General features: G+C 39.0%; 1 protein-coding gene across 1 annotated transcript in view; it reads left to right on the top strand.

Annotated features, from left to right (window-relative positions):
* The window catches only part of ccser2a (coiled-coil serine-rich protein 2a), a 52,876-nt gene that overhangs the window by 32,375 nt on the left and 4,986 nt on the right, over positions 1-15,515 (top strand). The window contains exons 7-9 of the mRNA XM_053333106.1: positions 2,654-2,719; positions 2,851-2,970; positions 6,236-6,382. Of these exons, the coding sequence (XP_053189081.1) occupies positions 2,654-2,719; positions 2,851-2,970; positions 6,236-6,382 (333 nt within the window). The remainder of the gene's footprint in view (positions 1-2,653; positions 2,720-2,850; positions 2,971-6,235; positions 6,383-15,515) is intronic.

The raw sequence follows: 15,515 nt of genomic DNA, 5'->3' as shown, positions 1-15,515 counted from the left end.
GGACAAGCTTTGTGATTTGTTGCTGAAAACATAAATTGCTATCAAACAGGACACCATGATTTCTAGCAGTAGGCTTGATATGTTTTGATAGGTAACCAGTCAATGGCTATATCTGTTTCATAGGTTGGGACACAGTTACAAGGATTTCTGTTTTATTAGAAAAAAAAGCAACATCCTGTTTTTTAATCAATCAGAAAATCCTGTAGAGATCTCAGCATACAAAGGTCAGTAGGTTTAACAAGGAGGTACAGCTGTGTCACTTTAGCATAAGAATGAAAATAAATACCATGTCTACAGATAACATAACCCAAGGGTAGCATTTCTAGGGAGAACAAAATTGGTCTTAGAATTAACCCTTGAGGCGCACCATACTTGATATGGGAAAATTATGACAAGAAGTTGTTAGCAGAGACACAAAACTTCCTATTTGACAAACATGATGAGAACATGTCTAATACAGTACTAGATATGTCCACCCAGTGCCACAGTCTAGAAGAATGTCATAATCAGTTGTGTTGAAAGCTGCATTTAATTTAGCATCATAAGAATTTAACACATGCCTGCGTCAGCATTCATCAAAAAGTCATTACCTACTTTGAGAGGGGCTGTCTCAGTGCTGTGATACTGATAGAAACCCGATTGAAACTTTTTAAAGGCATTATGTTTTTCCACAGCAGCAATAAGCTGCTCTGAAACATTTTTTTAAGAATCTTAGAAATAAAATGCAGTTTAAATATTGTCCAGTAATTAACTAGGAGGGTAGACTCAAGCTCAAGGTTTTGACACTTGGACCTTGGACTTGGTTGGACACTTAAAGTAATCTGGGACACAACCAGTAGACAGCGAGCTGTTCATAATAAGAAGAAAATGGGTCCCAACACATTACATAACTTAAAATAAAAACTAAGTCAGAATTATGTGAAGAGGGCTGAAGGGATACTCTCATATGAGACATGATTTCTAGTTGAGCAGAGTAATAGGAGAAAAATAGCTCAAAGTATCCCTGTGTGGGTGGTCAGAATCTAAAAAGGTAGGATTGGGGGCAATACTAAGTCTGTTTTGACTCCACCTCTCCAGCAAAGTGCAATTAAACACTTTTCACAGTCAGCATCACAATCAACAGAGACACAAGGAGAGACTGTGTTATCAAACTGATCAACAAAAAACATTTCTTAAAAAGACATTTGGAGTTATGCTGATTGGCAGAAATAAGTTCAGAAACATAGCATGTTCTTGCATCATGACAAAACTGAACTGCACTAATCTTAATTGTTAATTTGCTTGTGTTTTACATAAAAAAATGATAGAATTTTTTATTGCATAGGTTTAACATCGCACAAGGCTGCTGTGCAGTACATGCATACTGTGTATATATATAAACAAAGAAAGATGTTAAGACAGATGTTTATTGGTAAAGTGTTTAAATCATGTGCTGTACCAGTCTCACACCGGTTATGAGATGTTCTAGGCCGTCCTGTCCTTGTATGTGCAGTATGTGATTTGTGCTTATGGCTGTATTTGTACTTGTTTGCATTTATGTGTGCTTGTGAGAAAGTGGTTACATAATAGATCTGTCCCTGTCAGTTTGAGAAATCCATTTAGAGGGAAAAAGAGAGAATTACAGGGAAGGAGAGGAACGAAATAAGATGTTGGCTGTAAAAACATACACTTACACATAAGATGTATGATGTAATGTACACTTATAAGATGAAAACCCACACTTCCACAAAACACACAACCCCATCAATCACAGAAAGACACAGAGACAGAAGAACTCTGTGATGCACACTCTGGAAATTATAATTATTTTGAATGATTTGACTCAATTTACCATTTTTACAGCATAGAAAGTGATATTTGTGTTTGCATGTTTTAATCAAATGTCTTCTTCAGATGTGTTCATTGTAGTCACTGCATGTAGTCAAATGCTTTGGCTCTACAGCCTCAAGAGGGAAAATATTTATTTTGGCCCATTAGTAACTCTGTTCTTAATTGTTTTTTTTTTGTTTTTTTTTGGGGGGGGGGGGGGGGGGGGGGTGGGTGTATGAAGTTGAAGGCAGTGACTGTAAAATGAGCCTCCAGCCTTGTAGAATCCTAATTGATCTTTGCTTTACTGTGTCAGACATCCAGCTCAACTCTGTTTATGCATACTTGCTCCAACTGGATTATCTACCTGACCTGATTAAGGAACATGAAGTTGAAATTATGATTTATTTTTCTATTACTTTACTAACAGAATATTAAATAACAACAATCAGAAAAATAATTGAAAAAGGTTATTGTTTGTATTCAGTGCAACATTTTCTCTGCCTCATTCTGCTTTTTACTAATACTTAATGCATACACAAGATGAATAGGAGGAAAAAAGTACACGAGTGTTGGGCTCATTCATGCAGTTTCCAAGAAGACATTTCTTCTATTCAATCTAAGAAATGTAGTGAATGTTCAAAAACACACTTAGCAACTCTGCATCGGGTACCGTTAGTAGCTGACAGCTCAGGGTCAACCGAGTATGTGTGCTAAGGAGTAAAATAATTCCACCGCAGTGCCACAGTTCTTGAGGTATGCCTAAGGCAATTGTCATTGATCCAGCTCACTGTGTGCTGTGTTTGTATGTGTGCCAACTCATGTGTGCGCATGTGTTTGTTTCCAGTTTGAGGATACAGACTCTCCAGCAGATGTTGCTGAGGAGATTGAAGACAACACCACTGCATCACAGGTAACTTAGATTTAGAGTGGTGATTGATTGGATATGCTGGAAATATGCTTTTTTTCTCTTTACTTTTCTGCAATTTTCAACTGAGGTAGTCTGCTAGCCCTACAGTATACTGTATGTTTCTGTGTTTTCAGTTGGAGGAGCTTATTAAGGAAGTGCGGGTGCTCAGAGAAGAACTGAGGAGTCGAGACAAGACCATTGCCCAGCTCACATTACAGTGTCAACAGCTACAACAACATCAGCGGGAGCAAATGGTGAGTTGGCGTGAACAGGACTGATATAAGTGAAAAGTCTGAAACATTTAAATTTCAGGGGGACTTAATGTGTAACCTTTCAATTCCAGAAGTACATTTTCTCCATGCCTTATGTTTGGGACTCTGAAAAATAATTTCACCCGAAAGTTGTATCGACTTATTTCCGTTGTTGATGTCTGATGTTTGCTGCTAGAATTTTAATAATAACACATTAGCATAATCAAAAACAGACAATGTTGAGGGGATAGAATTCATAATTGGGCTTTACAATCTCTACAACAAACAACACCATCTATGCATAAAAAAAGGAAAAAGAGAAGGACAATATTAGACGTGAAGTGCACACACGTATGAAGAATGTGGTTCAGACGAGACCTGGGATGAAGACACAAAAGAAGAAGTAGATATAGTGCAAAAAAGGAGCCAATTCATGACTTTTCTGCCAACAGTTCTATTATTATAAGAGCATAGTTTGACTTTATATTACTTCAAAAGAAGGCATATTCACTGTTATGAAGGGCTGTTATTGAGGAGCTAAAGTGCAGGGCAAATGGCACCATCCTTTTTTATGATGTCATGTAAATATAGAATTTTTTAAGACACATTCTACATGAAATATGTATGAATGAGTGCAAATAGTCATAACAGTGTTGAGTGACAGAAAGGAAATCATCAAGGCTCATACACTGTGAATGGCATCGAAATATGTAGAGTATCAATAGGGAGCTTGCTTCAGTTGAATATTATACAGTCTAGGCGTGTGATCCTTGAGCATGCACACACGGCTTTGATAGTTCCAGCGCTCATGTTTGCTCATTTCTTTCATGAAGCTTTCATGTCCTACAAGCGTGTAGCTTCTCTTCTAGTGGGGTCATCTCCTCGACACCAATTCTCTTCCCAGATCTGAAATAGTTCAGCATGTCTGGGCGCTACTGCTGCCTTCCATTATTTGTTGTTTACACCAATTCCAGATTGATCAGATCTTACAAAGGGAGAGCATGAAAATAAAGGATACAGTTAACAAGCACAGGAGAAATGAATTGTCTATAAATATAATCACTGTCATTTATTTGAAGGATTTTGAAGATAGAGGGAGATTAATAAAAGCACACAGATGGCACAAGACATAATGTAGGAGTTCAGTTTCTGCTCAGCATGTTGCTGGACTCCTACATGCACTACCAACAACCTCTATTCTGTTTGCTTTTACATGGCTCCATCTCCACTCTAACATTCATTAGTGTCTTGAACAGGCTCCCTTGTTAGCCAAACAACCGTATGCCTGGCTGACATTATTCAAATCCCTGCCGTATTTAGAAATACCAAAATGTCAAAGCACGTCCTGTCCGCCTGCCTCCCTGCCATATACTCTCCTTCCAATTAGAATTAGCACCCACCCACGGCAGGTTCTTTAGTCCAGCACAATATTGTTGGACCCTCACCCTCAAAAAGCAAAGCGAGTAAGAAAAAAATGGGATACATTTTCAGAACTGTGCCTGACATTAATGAGTGTAGAGGCTGAAAGAGTGAATGTACTGGCGGAAATAAGGAGATAAGAGGGAAACATGGGACATATTATTTACTCCGCTGGCTCTGTGTTGAAGCACTAGGTTAGAGGAAGGCTTATACTCTTGGCCTCTGATATCCCTGCAGTGCAACATTGATGCCAAAAACAAACACCCAAGCCTCAGATGAGTTTATGCTCCTGAAAAAATTTGAATTTTCAGTCACGAAGAAATAACAATGAGAACAACACTGACTCACTGAGTCTGTGAAGATTGCAAGTCATCTGGTTCATATGATGTCTAAAGTACAAAGCCAAAGGCTACTGGACCTGCTGTTTGGCCTTGAAACTGGTTGAGAGATAATATTACAGACAGTAAAGAATGAATAGTAAGGTGAAGTTTAAACTGAGAGACAGAAAGTGAGGGGACAGTTGACTGAACTGAACATAATAGATTAATGAGAATACAATGGAGAAACTGTGTGTGTGTGTGTGTTTCAGGGAGAAAGCCTATTGCAATATACTGCATGTATGTGTGGAGGGCTGAGAAGAGAGAACGGGAGTGAAAATAAAATAATTGGAGAGAGAAAAGTAGAGTTATCAAAGATAGAAAACTGATTTCTCAGCCGTACTTGACAGAATGCAGTTTTGGATACAGCTTCCACGCTCTTGAGGCAGACTGCTCATGATTATGCGCTCTTGTTGTTTGAGCTGCATTGAAGTTTTCACCAAGGCTGGCAACAACTAGCAATTTCTGTCTGAGCCTGCCACAGTCTTTTCAGCCAAATAAAAGTTGTTCTGCTATTTATTCACCTTTGAGGGAAAATGTGAGATTTAGTACTGAATTCTTACAAAAATGATTTCATGCACATCATTTGTTGCTCTAATGCGCCATTTCAATACTGGATTGAGTTAACAGTTTGAATCTAAAAGGTCATATCAGGTAGTCAGAGTGGTTTGTTAGTTTGTGGTTTTGACAGATGAAAAAGAAGGTAATACTGCGTGAACATTTTCTTAAAGTGAACGTCCATACGTTTCATCTGCTGTAGAAATTTTAAATAAATCATGTAAAGGTAATTACAGCCATTTGCAACCTGTGCTTGATGTTCCCTAAGTTGGCTAACTCGCTAATCAGTTCTGATCAACACAGCATAGTAGTCTCATGATCTGAATTTCATTGCTTCTGCTTGGAGACACCCTTAATTAATTTATGAAACACCATCTGTGTCATTTTTTAGTTTAAAACCAGCCACATGCTAAAGATATTTCTCTTTTTTTCTCAATAATATTTTTGGCTATTTATTAGTACGATTGTAAGTAATATTATAAATTATTTTTTAAATTTTATTATCTATAACAGTCATGTGGGTGGCTTCCCTGGTATGTTCACTGGTTAGGTTTTACACTTACCAGTAGTGCCAAAAGGAAGATAGTAAATCCAACAACATTTCTCACATATCCCACTTGGAATAAGCAATGTGAGTTGTTTTTTTTCCAGTCATCTTTTGTTAAAGATGTCTAGCATGCACTAAAAAACATATTTAATGAAGACGTTTCAGGCCATGCATTGTTTAAAAATTTAGTTGAGCTGGATCTCATTGCACTGCGGGTGTTGTTGTACTAAAAGGGCCACTGAAAAGTACGTGACAAGCCTTTAAACAGCATGATATCAGACGTAGGCAAATAAAAAAAATCTAAATAATGCACCATTCAGCTAATAAGCTTTCCTTCTTATTCATTAATTCATTCTTGCCCTCTCAGCCTGCTCATGGACGGCAGGGCAGGTGTCAGTGCCACCACCAGAGGGCTCCCTCTTCATTACGACAGACTGATGGAAGACAGATGGACAGACGGATGCAGCACTATGACAAGGCCACCCAGACATATTGGAGACCGCTCAGCCATCCTGTGAGTCCAAATATTCACTGCACCCATGACCACACATTTACAACTTTTGTTTTGCACAGAAACATCTCTGGTACCTCAAAACAGCTCCAGCATAAAATGTGCACCACAGGAATGGGCAAGTTAAATAATAAATAGTTTTCTTTGTAAGTAGCAGTACTGGTGGTTTTAGTACAGTTGGATAGAGAACAACACCGCTTAAAATTTACATTATGATAAACTCGTGACCAAGTGCATACAGCAGTATGTTGCTGAGTCACTCCACTCAATTCAGTCTGCCAGCTTCCCATTTATCTGCTGTCTCTCTCTGGTCAGCCATTTCTGATTTTTTTGTGTGACACCATGTTCTCTCTATGGAACAAAGTTTATTAGGTTGTCAGTGGGTTGGTCACTCTGTGTGAGACTCCTCTTGCCCAGATCTCACACTAAACAGCGAGTTTTGAAGGTTGCTTAATGGAGAAAAGACGATAAATCTGTGTGAGGCAGGGAATAGAGAGAGATTGACAGATAGAAAGAGAGAAAGCTGGAAGATGGAGAGATATGTGTTCAGTGTCATGCCACAATAGCATGCTGTGTGGCAGCCAAGTATTGATTCAATTGCAGGAGTGCCACAGACAGGGTGTCTAGTAAACACTCCCCTAATTGACCCACGCTCAGCTAAAAGGGTGACAGACAGACAGACAGACAGACAGACAGACATACACACATGCACACACCAAACACCCACAAACACATTAGGAAACACAGACAATGAGTTTAAGGAGATTAAAATAGAGAAAAGAATGAAATTTAAATATTATACCAAAGAGATGCCTAATGTAATTGATATTTAACAGTCAGTTATCAACACACACATCTCTCAAAAGTATATTTTTTATTAATATGTGTAGCATAGGGCACATAGACACAGACTACAGAGGGAAACATAAAGGACAAAACAGGCAAGCTCGCCAACCACAGTAGGTTCCTGCTTTCCACAAGAACATATGGTTTAACAGTTGCCATGGCAACCATCAAAGCAAGGCTAGCTGTTCTCTACGGGAGTCATCTTCATGGTGGGAACATCTGTCTGTGACCTGTAGTACCAGTAAAATGGAGTTTGTGCTTTTCTCTTTTGCTGTTTATATAGATATTCTTCTCTCCTTTTAACCTACATTACTGTAATTAAAAGAGAGAGCATAGAATGAAAGAATATAGGAGAGAAAGGGATTTTCTGTCTTCATTTTTCTTACTATTAGATGGTATCAAAGCCTTTGACTGGTTTCACACTGACAGGTTTCGCACCGTTAGCAAGCTTTGGATTCACTCTGTTCTTCATACAATGCTACACAATCTTTAATGTGGTGTTAATGTGTGTGGGTTTTTTTTTTCTCTAGCTCTTTTTCTGTCTCTTTCCTGTAGTGAAATGTGGAGGTGTGCACAAATCTAACTTCTTCAACAAAGTACTCAGTCCAAACACACAAAACACTGGCACTCACAGAACTTCTTATTTATTGTGGACAATTTATCCTTATTTATTTGTCCACAATAAATAAGAAGTTCTGTGAGTGCCAGGGTTTATTTCTTTCTCTTTCTTCACACTGTCATCTCTTCCTCTTGTTCTCTAAAATGCCCTTTTTGTTGTTATTCCTCTCCTCTGACATTTAGAGTGCTGCTCTATCAGAGCACTTGAGTAGCCCTTGCCCTCTGATGGTACTTTTTGAGCAGTAAGCTGCCAAGAATAATTTTGATGCCAAAGGCCACTAACTGTAATCTTTTCATAGCTGTAATGCTGATATCTAGTTGCCCTATCAGTAGCCCAGTGAGTGAAATGTACACCGTGGTAGTGAGAGGTCTTAAATTGACCCCCAACAACTTGTTACAGAGAAGTCTCACTGCGCTTTGAACTCAGATTAAGAGTATAACAAAGGTATAAGCTCATGCCCTATGACACTTGGACACGTCTTTTTAGGACATTGATTTATCAGTGTACGGTTCATTATTCATACAGCATCTTCAACCATTTGGTATATTCTTCTCAGGGGATTCATTTATTCCTATAATTTTTTCGTAGTAGGCAAAACAGTGTGCACTATTGCTCTGTACGCTGCCCCAACTATTTTCATAATTTGTGCAAACCAGGATTGTACTCATCTCCTTACTTTTTCACAGTCTGTGGGAAGGGTTTGGCAACATATCATCACCAACTGATTTGGGCACCAGCTCCTCCATCTTCCCATTTTAATCTGCCTGCAATCCAATTTTGAGTTCAAAAGCATGCTCGGGAAAAGGCTCATAATAAGCTATGAGTGTATGTCTTTGTCAATGTACAAGATGCAGACAAATATTGGACACACTTGTCACAGCAAGACATGCATGTAGTGTGACATTAGGAAGTACTTAAATATCACTTGTAGGAAAATAATCTCCTTGAATTGCTTTCTGCTGCAGATATGTTTTTTTGCAACAAGTAAAATATAAGCTGTGTGATTTTAGTCATTTTAGATGTAGCACAATAGAAAACTATATAACCATGTGTTTGTGTGTATATTTGTTTGTATTTTTGTTCTGAGTGTGTGTGTGTGTGTGTGTGTGTGAGTGACCCTGATTGTCTGAATATGTGTGTATAAGTGGGATGTGCCACATGCATCTCTTGTACTCAAGTGCGGGTTACACTCAGTGTGACTGAACAATGAGTGAGACTGAGAACTGGGGAGCGGACCTTGTTAATAACCCAGATAAACAAACACACAGATGAGCAGCAGCAGTGAAACAATGGCAACACAAAAGGCAGTGTTTCATCAGTGGCAGACAGAGAGGATAATTATGGCTACACTCCTACTCCCTCTCTGCCTTTTAAACATCCTCTTCTTCAACTCTTCTTTGCTCACACCCCCCTTCACGTCTTTTTTATCGCTGCTGTTGCTATTTTCTTTCTTTTTTTCTTGCTTCACTGATTCCTGTCTTTCCCCTGTATTTTTGTCAATGTCATTCTTTCTTTGACATTACCCCTCCACTTCTTACATCAGTGGTAATTAGATCAATTTCCTGTCACGGAGAAACAGAAATAGAAGGAATGAAGAGACAAGAGGATTGAACAGGGTTAGTGATTAGTGTTAAGCTGTAGGTTGAACAAGTTTTTCTCTCTCCTGACATGACTTCTACGCCCACAACCCCTCTGTATGCCCCCTTGCATCACAGACACACCATCACAAATGCAAACGCACTCATTCACACATGCACACTAATACACAAGGACACACACTGCAGAGTCACCCTGGACAGGTGAAGATTTAATTGCCAAAGTTAGTGAAGTGAGACATTGTGGCCAGACCTCAGGTAATAGCAGTAGCCAACCACAAGAAGCTCTGTGTAGTAGATTAGAGGATTCAAGCAGGCGGAGGCCGTGTCGGGGACATAGCATCATGGTGTCTTTTAAATACTGTTTTTACTTGATGAAAAGGTTGTAGGATCACAAAAGACAACTTTTACTTTACTTTTAAATTCTTGTCCTACTTCCCAAAGTTTCATCATCGGCTTCTGGGACTTTGCACAGGGGAAGTAGCTTAGCAAATCCTGAGAGTGCATTACATGATGAGAGTTTTTCATCATTTTTTTCCCTCATCTAAACATACATTCAAAAAGAGTATATATATTATTTATTCTCCAATTTGTACTGCCAGTAGTCCATGTGAACTGCAGTTGTCACTGAGATTGCTACAGACAAATGTGCTGCTTTTGAGATTTAGCAGGTAGGTGTAACTGGTGGGAGGTTTATACTATCACCCCAGCGCCAAATGCCATAGTCCTCCCTGCCACTGTGCAAACTACCCGAACCCAGTTAAGAGTGCAGCGACCAAGAAGAGTAGTTTCCCTAGCTTTGAAATTGTCGTGTTCGCTGAAAAGTCTGATCAAGCCAGACATACCGCTGTCAGGCATTGAACCCAAGGTCTCTGTGTTAGTGGGTAAGAAATATAAGAATTTTTGATGAAATTGATGGAATATGAAAAACTTTTATATATTCCCGAATTCAGCCTCTGTGCCCTTGTGAAGCTCTGTCAGCCCTTCATTGAAGAGCCTTTACAGGAATGAAAAACAGTAAAAAATTGACAGGCTTAGCTGCTGCTGCGGTCTAATAAAGCTGCCAGACACTGTCAGAATCATTCAAGAGCCCTTCAGCATACTTATCGCCTAAGGTCTTTCCTCACAGCAAATGAAGCCTCAACACGAGGCTACTGCCCAGACCTCCTGCTGAAACAGTTGTGGGTGTTCAAGGAAGGACATGGATGACAGCAGATCAGGAAAACTCATTCCGCCCCCCTCCTGCAGTCGCACTAGGAGGGCTCTGAAATAGCATGGGCTCAACGTGCTGGGAAGTTGCTACCTTCCCCCTCTCGTCTCTTATCCCTCTCTCTTTCTCTCTCTCTTACCTTTGACAGATTCTCTGCCTTTCCTATATTAGGGTCCTATTTGAGAGGCGGCTCCCTCCACAGCTGAGGAAAGGAGTAGCATTTGATAAGGTTTTAGTCTGTCTGTCTGCTTAACGTGATGGCCCTGCTGCTCCTTCACTTTGCTTCTCCAGATGGGGGCCAGAGATCTTTGAATGGCTTAACCTGAAGATAGGTGTGGTACTAATAAGGAGAGGGGGGCTTGTATTCTGTCAGTTACATGTTTGTGCAGAGTTACAGATGCTGACCAACTAAAATGTTCAAAGGACAGAAGGAATGAAAGAAAGTAGAGCATGTAGACAGCAGATGTGGTATGAAAGTGGGCTGATATATACTGTTTGTGCAATACAGTCCCAATGAGTCACACTAATGATGATTGCACCTGATTTTTGCTAGAGTTAGATACTGTATTTGTCCTAAAGAGTGGATAAACGCCTATAGATTTCCCACTTTATGTCAATTACTCAATGTAGCAAATCCTAAGAGTGATGTACTAAAGACACTCAAAAAATAAATACATCTACAGCATATTCAGTAGATACATGTTAAATTCACGACCAATAATGGCATCACAGCTGTATATTACCTCATGTCATGTCAGCTGTCAACGTGACAGGTGGAAATGTTGATTGCTGTTCTTTTTGGTTTTGTTGGTTCACTTGTGAAAACTGTTTACCTTTCCAGAGACACTTTATTTTTGTGCTTTTTATTATAAGTATTGTTTTACAATGGATCGAAGGCACTAGGGATGGGTGATAACAGATGACTGTTATGGGGGGAAAAGAGCTTCCAGTGTGGCCCAAGGAGAAACATAATTGCATTACATTATGTTACAATTGGAAGTTTACAGATAGTCAGCGTCATATGATAATAAGGGTCTCAAAGGCATGCATGAAAATAATCTCCTGGCTTTTAGGAATTTGAAATTGAATAGTATATAGATGATGACAGGATACAGGGAGAGAAAGATGGATTCAACAAAGGTCCCTGACTGGAATCTCTTACTAATGTTGTATGCTGGTGTCTGACCCCGTAAAGATTGACAATAAGCTATCCAAAATGACAAATGATGACCTGTGATGGCTAGTACATGGCTAGTAGGACACCTAACTCATAGCAACTTAATATAGTGATTTGGCAGATAACTTTTAACTGTAAACAGTGATAATTTTTGTTCACATTATTCAGCGCTCTTTTAACTATATCCATCTCACTAACACTAATAACTTTGCAACAAACCTTTATGAAAGATGGACTTTGGATGTTGGATTTCATCAGTGTCTAATAGACTGTATGTGTGTGCATGTCCGCTTGCGTGTGTTCTGTGTGCTATGATAATTGGGCTATCCATACTCATTAACAATGTTTTTATGTCAGTGAGTTTGTGTGGGAGCATGCTTCTGTGTGTGTGTGTGTGTGTCTGTGTCTGTGTGTGTGTGTGTGTGTGTGTGTGTGTGTGTGTGTGTGTGTGTGTGTTCTGGTTCGTCATGCCTTTTGTCCTTTGTGTTTTTCTCTGCGTAGGGTGTGCTGCCCACCCCGTTGCTGTCCCCGTGGCAGGCACAGCACCAGGGCTTGACCCGTACCAGCATGCCCCAACGCAGACAGAGTGAGTCACTAACAATCTATTCCAGACTTCTCTCCATCCCTTTATAAAACTACACATCACGGGGTCTGTGAAAAGCCTGGGAAAAAAATCACTTTTTTCTACAATTAAAACCTTTCTCTAACATCTTTGTTTCAGTTCATAGCAGTATTTTTGCACCCTGCAATTTCAGAGCTATTTCTACTTTTATTTGTCCCATATAATTAATTTAGAACAAGATTAGAAGTATAAGCTTAGTAGTTTTGCTGTTTGTTTTACTAAACACAGTGCAATGTTTTGTCCTCTAACAATTAATTCCCTGATGTCCTTTCCACTTCCCCTTTATTAGCTGTGTTTACTCAAAAACTGTATAACACCTGTATTTCTAACCCTCATCCTTCACTCCCTTATACTGTGTATGATTTGCTCTAAAATTAGATATAATGCTGGTCATGGTATCAACATATAGTGGAAATGAATGATATAGTGGTCCCCTTATAACACACATGATCATAACATGACCTGTCTGATTGTTGCTTTGGATGTGAAAATGGAATTTGTCACATTTTTCTGTTGACTCAAACAGTCTGATTCTGAGAAAGACAGGACTGCAGTAACAATGCCAGCACAGTCACAGCAACCTCACCCATTTCATTGAATCCCACAACAAAGTGTCAGTATAATGCTGTGCTGATGAGGTAGCTAGTAGGCGAGGCAGGTAAAGAGAGTGACAATCGGTAAATAGACTTCAGAAAATGCACATATGTGAGTGAATAGCAAAAAAAGAGAAAAAAATACAAACAAACAAAGAGAAGAACCCACGCTGTGTTCTTTTGATCTACTCCGGTGGGGCTCGGCTTTGAATCAAGGGGTAAGGTGAAATAAATGTGGCACCGGTGTATTCTTTAACAATATCTCAGGTTGTTTCAGCATCAAGTGCACTTGTGTTTATAGACTATTTTGACAAATATACGAGTACGATCCAACATACAGTCAAAAGTGCATTTTCGCCCAACAGTAGATTTCATGGGCTAATTAAGTCAAACATAGAGTATCAAAAGAATGTATATAGAGTGGGAGAAAAAGAGTAGGAGGAGAGAAGTTATGACACTGAAACATGTCAGAATAGAGCTGGTATGGAGTCATCCTTGGATACAAAATGAATGAAAGTTTATTTTTGTTTCACTGGATAAACCCTTAATGCTCTGACCCGCCCCATCCCCCTACTGGGATCTGTGTCTGTATAATAAAGTAATAGTAAATAGTAGTAAATAAACCAGCTAAGAGTTCCTGCCAGTAATAAAGACCTATAAAATAGATATAATGGAATTAGAGAAGGACTGTTCACACAGGTCTTTGTGATTTTAGCATTAAATTGGTTTGTTTGTTGAGCTAATGTGTGACCTTTTCTTGTAAGCATGGGCTGGGTTTTAATTCTGGATTTAACATTTCTTAACTCCAATAAGTGTCTGTCTTAAATGTCTGTTTACCCCTCTCTCTTTCTCCCTCATCACACTCTACTACCTCTCTCCCTGTCTGTCTTTCTATCTTTGCGTCCCCACACATAATGCGTATGGCAAGAAGTGGAGCACCTAGTGCAGTACTTCACTGACAGAGCGTGGTACAGTAAACCTTTCTTTAACATGCAGTCAACATGCAGCCCTCTCTGACCCCCAACAACTACCCCCACGCCTTTGCACGCTGGGCTGTGGTTTGTGTGATGTGGCATGACGAAAGAATGACCTTCTACATCTGCGTGTGCATGCCTTGCGTTGGATTTTTTGGTTGTTTTTGGAGTATTGACCTTGTACATCTGTATTTGGGCCTTTGCTCTACTCTTCTTAATGCAGGTCACAGTGATGATGTTTTTAGTTATTCTATTTCATCTCTTTTGTTGGATTTAGAAAATGGTTTTGCTTTGTTTATGTGATTTAATTACTTTGAGTTTCACATAGATGTCTTTTTAATTTATTTTCTCTCATCAAATTAAGTATAGAAGAATCATTATGCATGCATTGGTGAATCCCTCTGTGTGGATTTGTTTTTATACTGTTATTCAGTGAATGTGTGCTTTACTATTTTAGACGGTCAACTTTGAAGGGATTTTGCTAGACTGCATTTAAATGAGACATATTTAGGAATAACTGTGATATTGGATTTGAATGAATATTACAGCTGTCCAGGGCAATCACCTTCATTCAAACTCCACCATCAGAAGCATTTCAGCACCGCAAGCAATAGAAAAATCTGAGTGATCACACATCCTTTGCTCTCACACCATTTCCACAGCTGAAATTCAAACACGATCCGAATCCCCATTTTCACAACCACCTACTGTATATTAAACGATACTAGTTAAATCTAGCTTTGAAACAGAGTGCCACCAAATTGCCACTCTCATCTGCCAGTGTGCTGCAATCACATTGTCCTCTGAGAGACAAAAATGGGGATTATTTACATCCTTATTCAAATTCTTGCATGCGACTGTTTTAATCACATACCGTTTTTCATGGTGTGGGATACTGCAGATATGATTGGACAAAGTGGGTTTCTGACTCTGAATCTTCCAGGTGCCTCAAATTAGCATATTTCTTGGTTACACTGGCGATTTTCTCTTAAAGTATCATTAGATAACTATCATTAGCAAGCTGGGATATTTACTTCTTGGTAATACGGTGAAGAGCTCAAAATGAATGCTTCTAATTGTTGGAATCTGTAGCAGACAGCTGTAGATGCAAATAATTATTGACTGTGACCCTATAAATATACAATAGATACTGTGTGACGCTATCACTGGAGGCTTATTCCAGCTGGGCCAGCTATAAATACATGCACCCTTCTGAAAGGTGCTGTATGTTATTCTTATGAAAATGTATATTTTAATTGGATTATTACCATGAACTACATTGTCCAAACTAGAAAAATATAATCTATACTGTTTGATTATGTTTTGCTCTATTGTTAATGAGAACAATACAGAGAATAAGTTAATCTTAATAATGACACTCAACCTTTGGATGTTGATGGATTTATTTAGTTAATTTGTTTATATCACATGTAATTGCTGGATTGGAACAAAGTCTATGAAGTATTTTGTTTTCAACTGTGAATGTCAGTAGGGAGTGCT

Source organism: Scomber japonicus, chromosome 14 (genome assembly GCF_027409825.1).
Source record: "Scomber japonicus isolate fScoJap1 chromosome 14, fScoJap1.pri, whole genome shotgun sequence".
NCBI lineage: Eukaryota > Metazoa > Chordata > Actinopteri > Scombriformes > Scombridae > Scomber > Scomber japonicus.
Note: the sequence above shows the minus strand (reverse complement) of the source record. Positions and strands in the feature narration are given on the sequence as shown.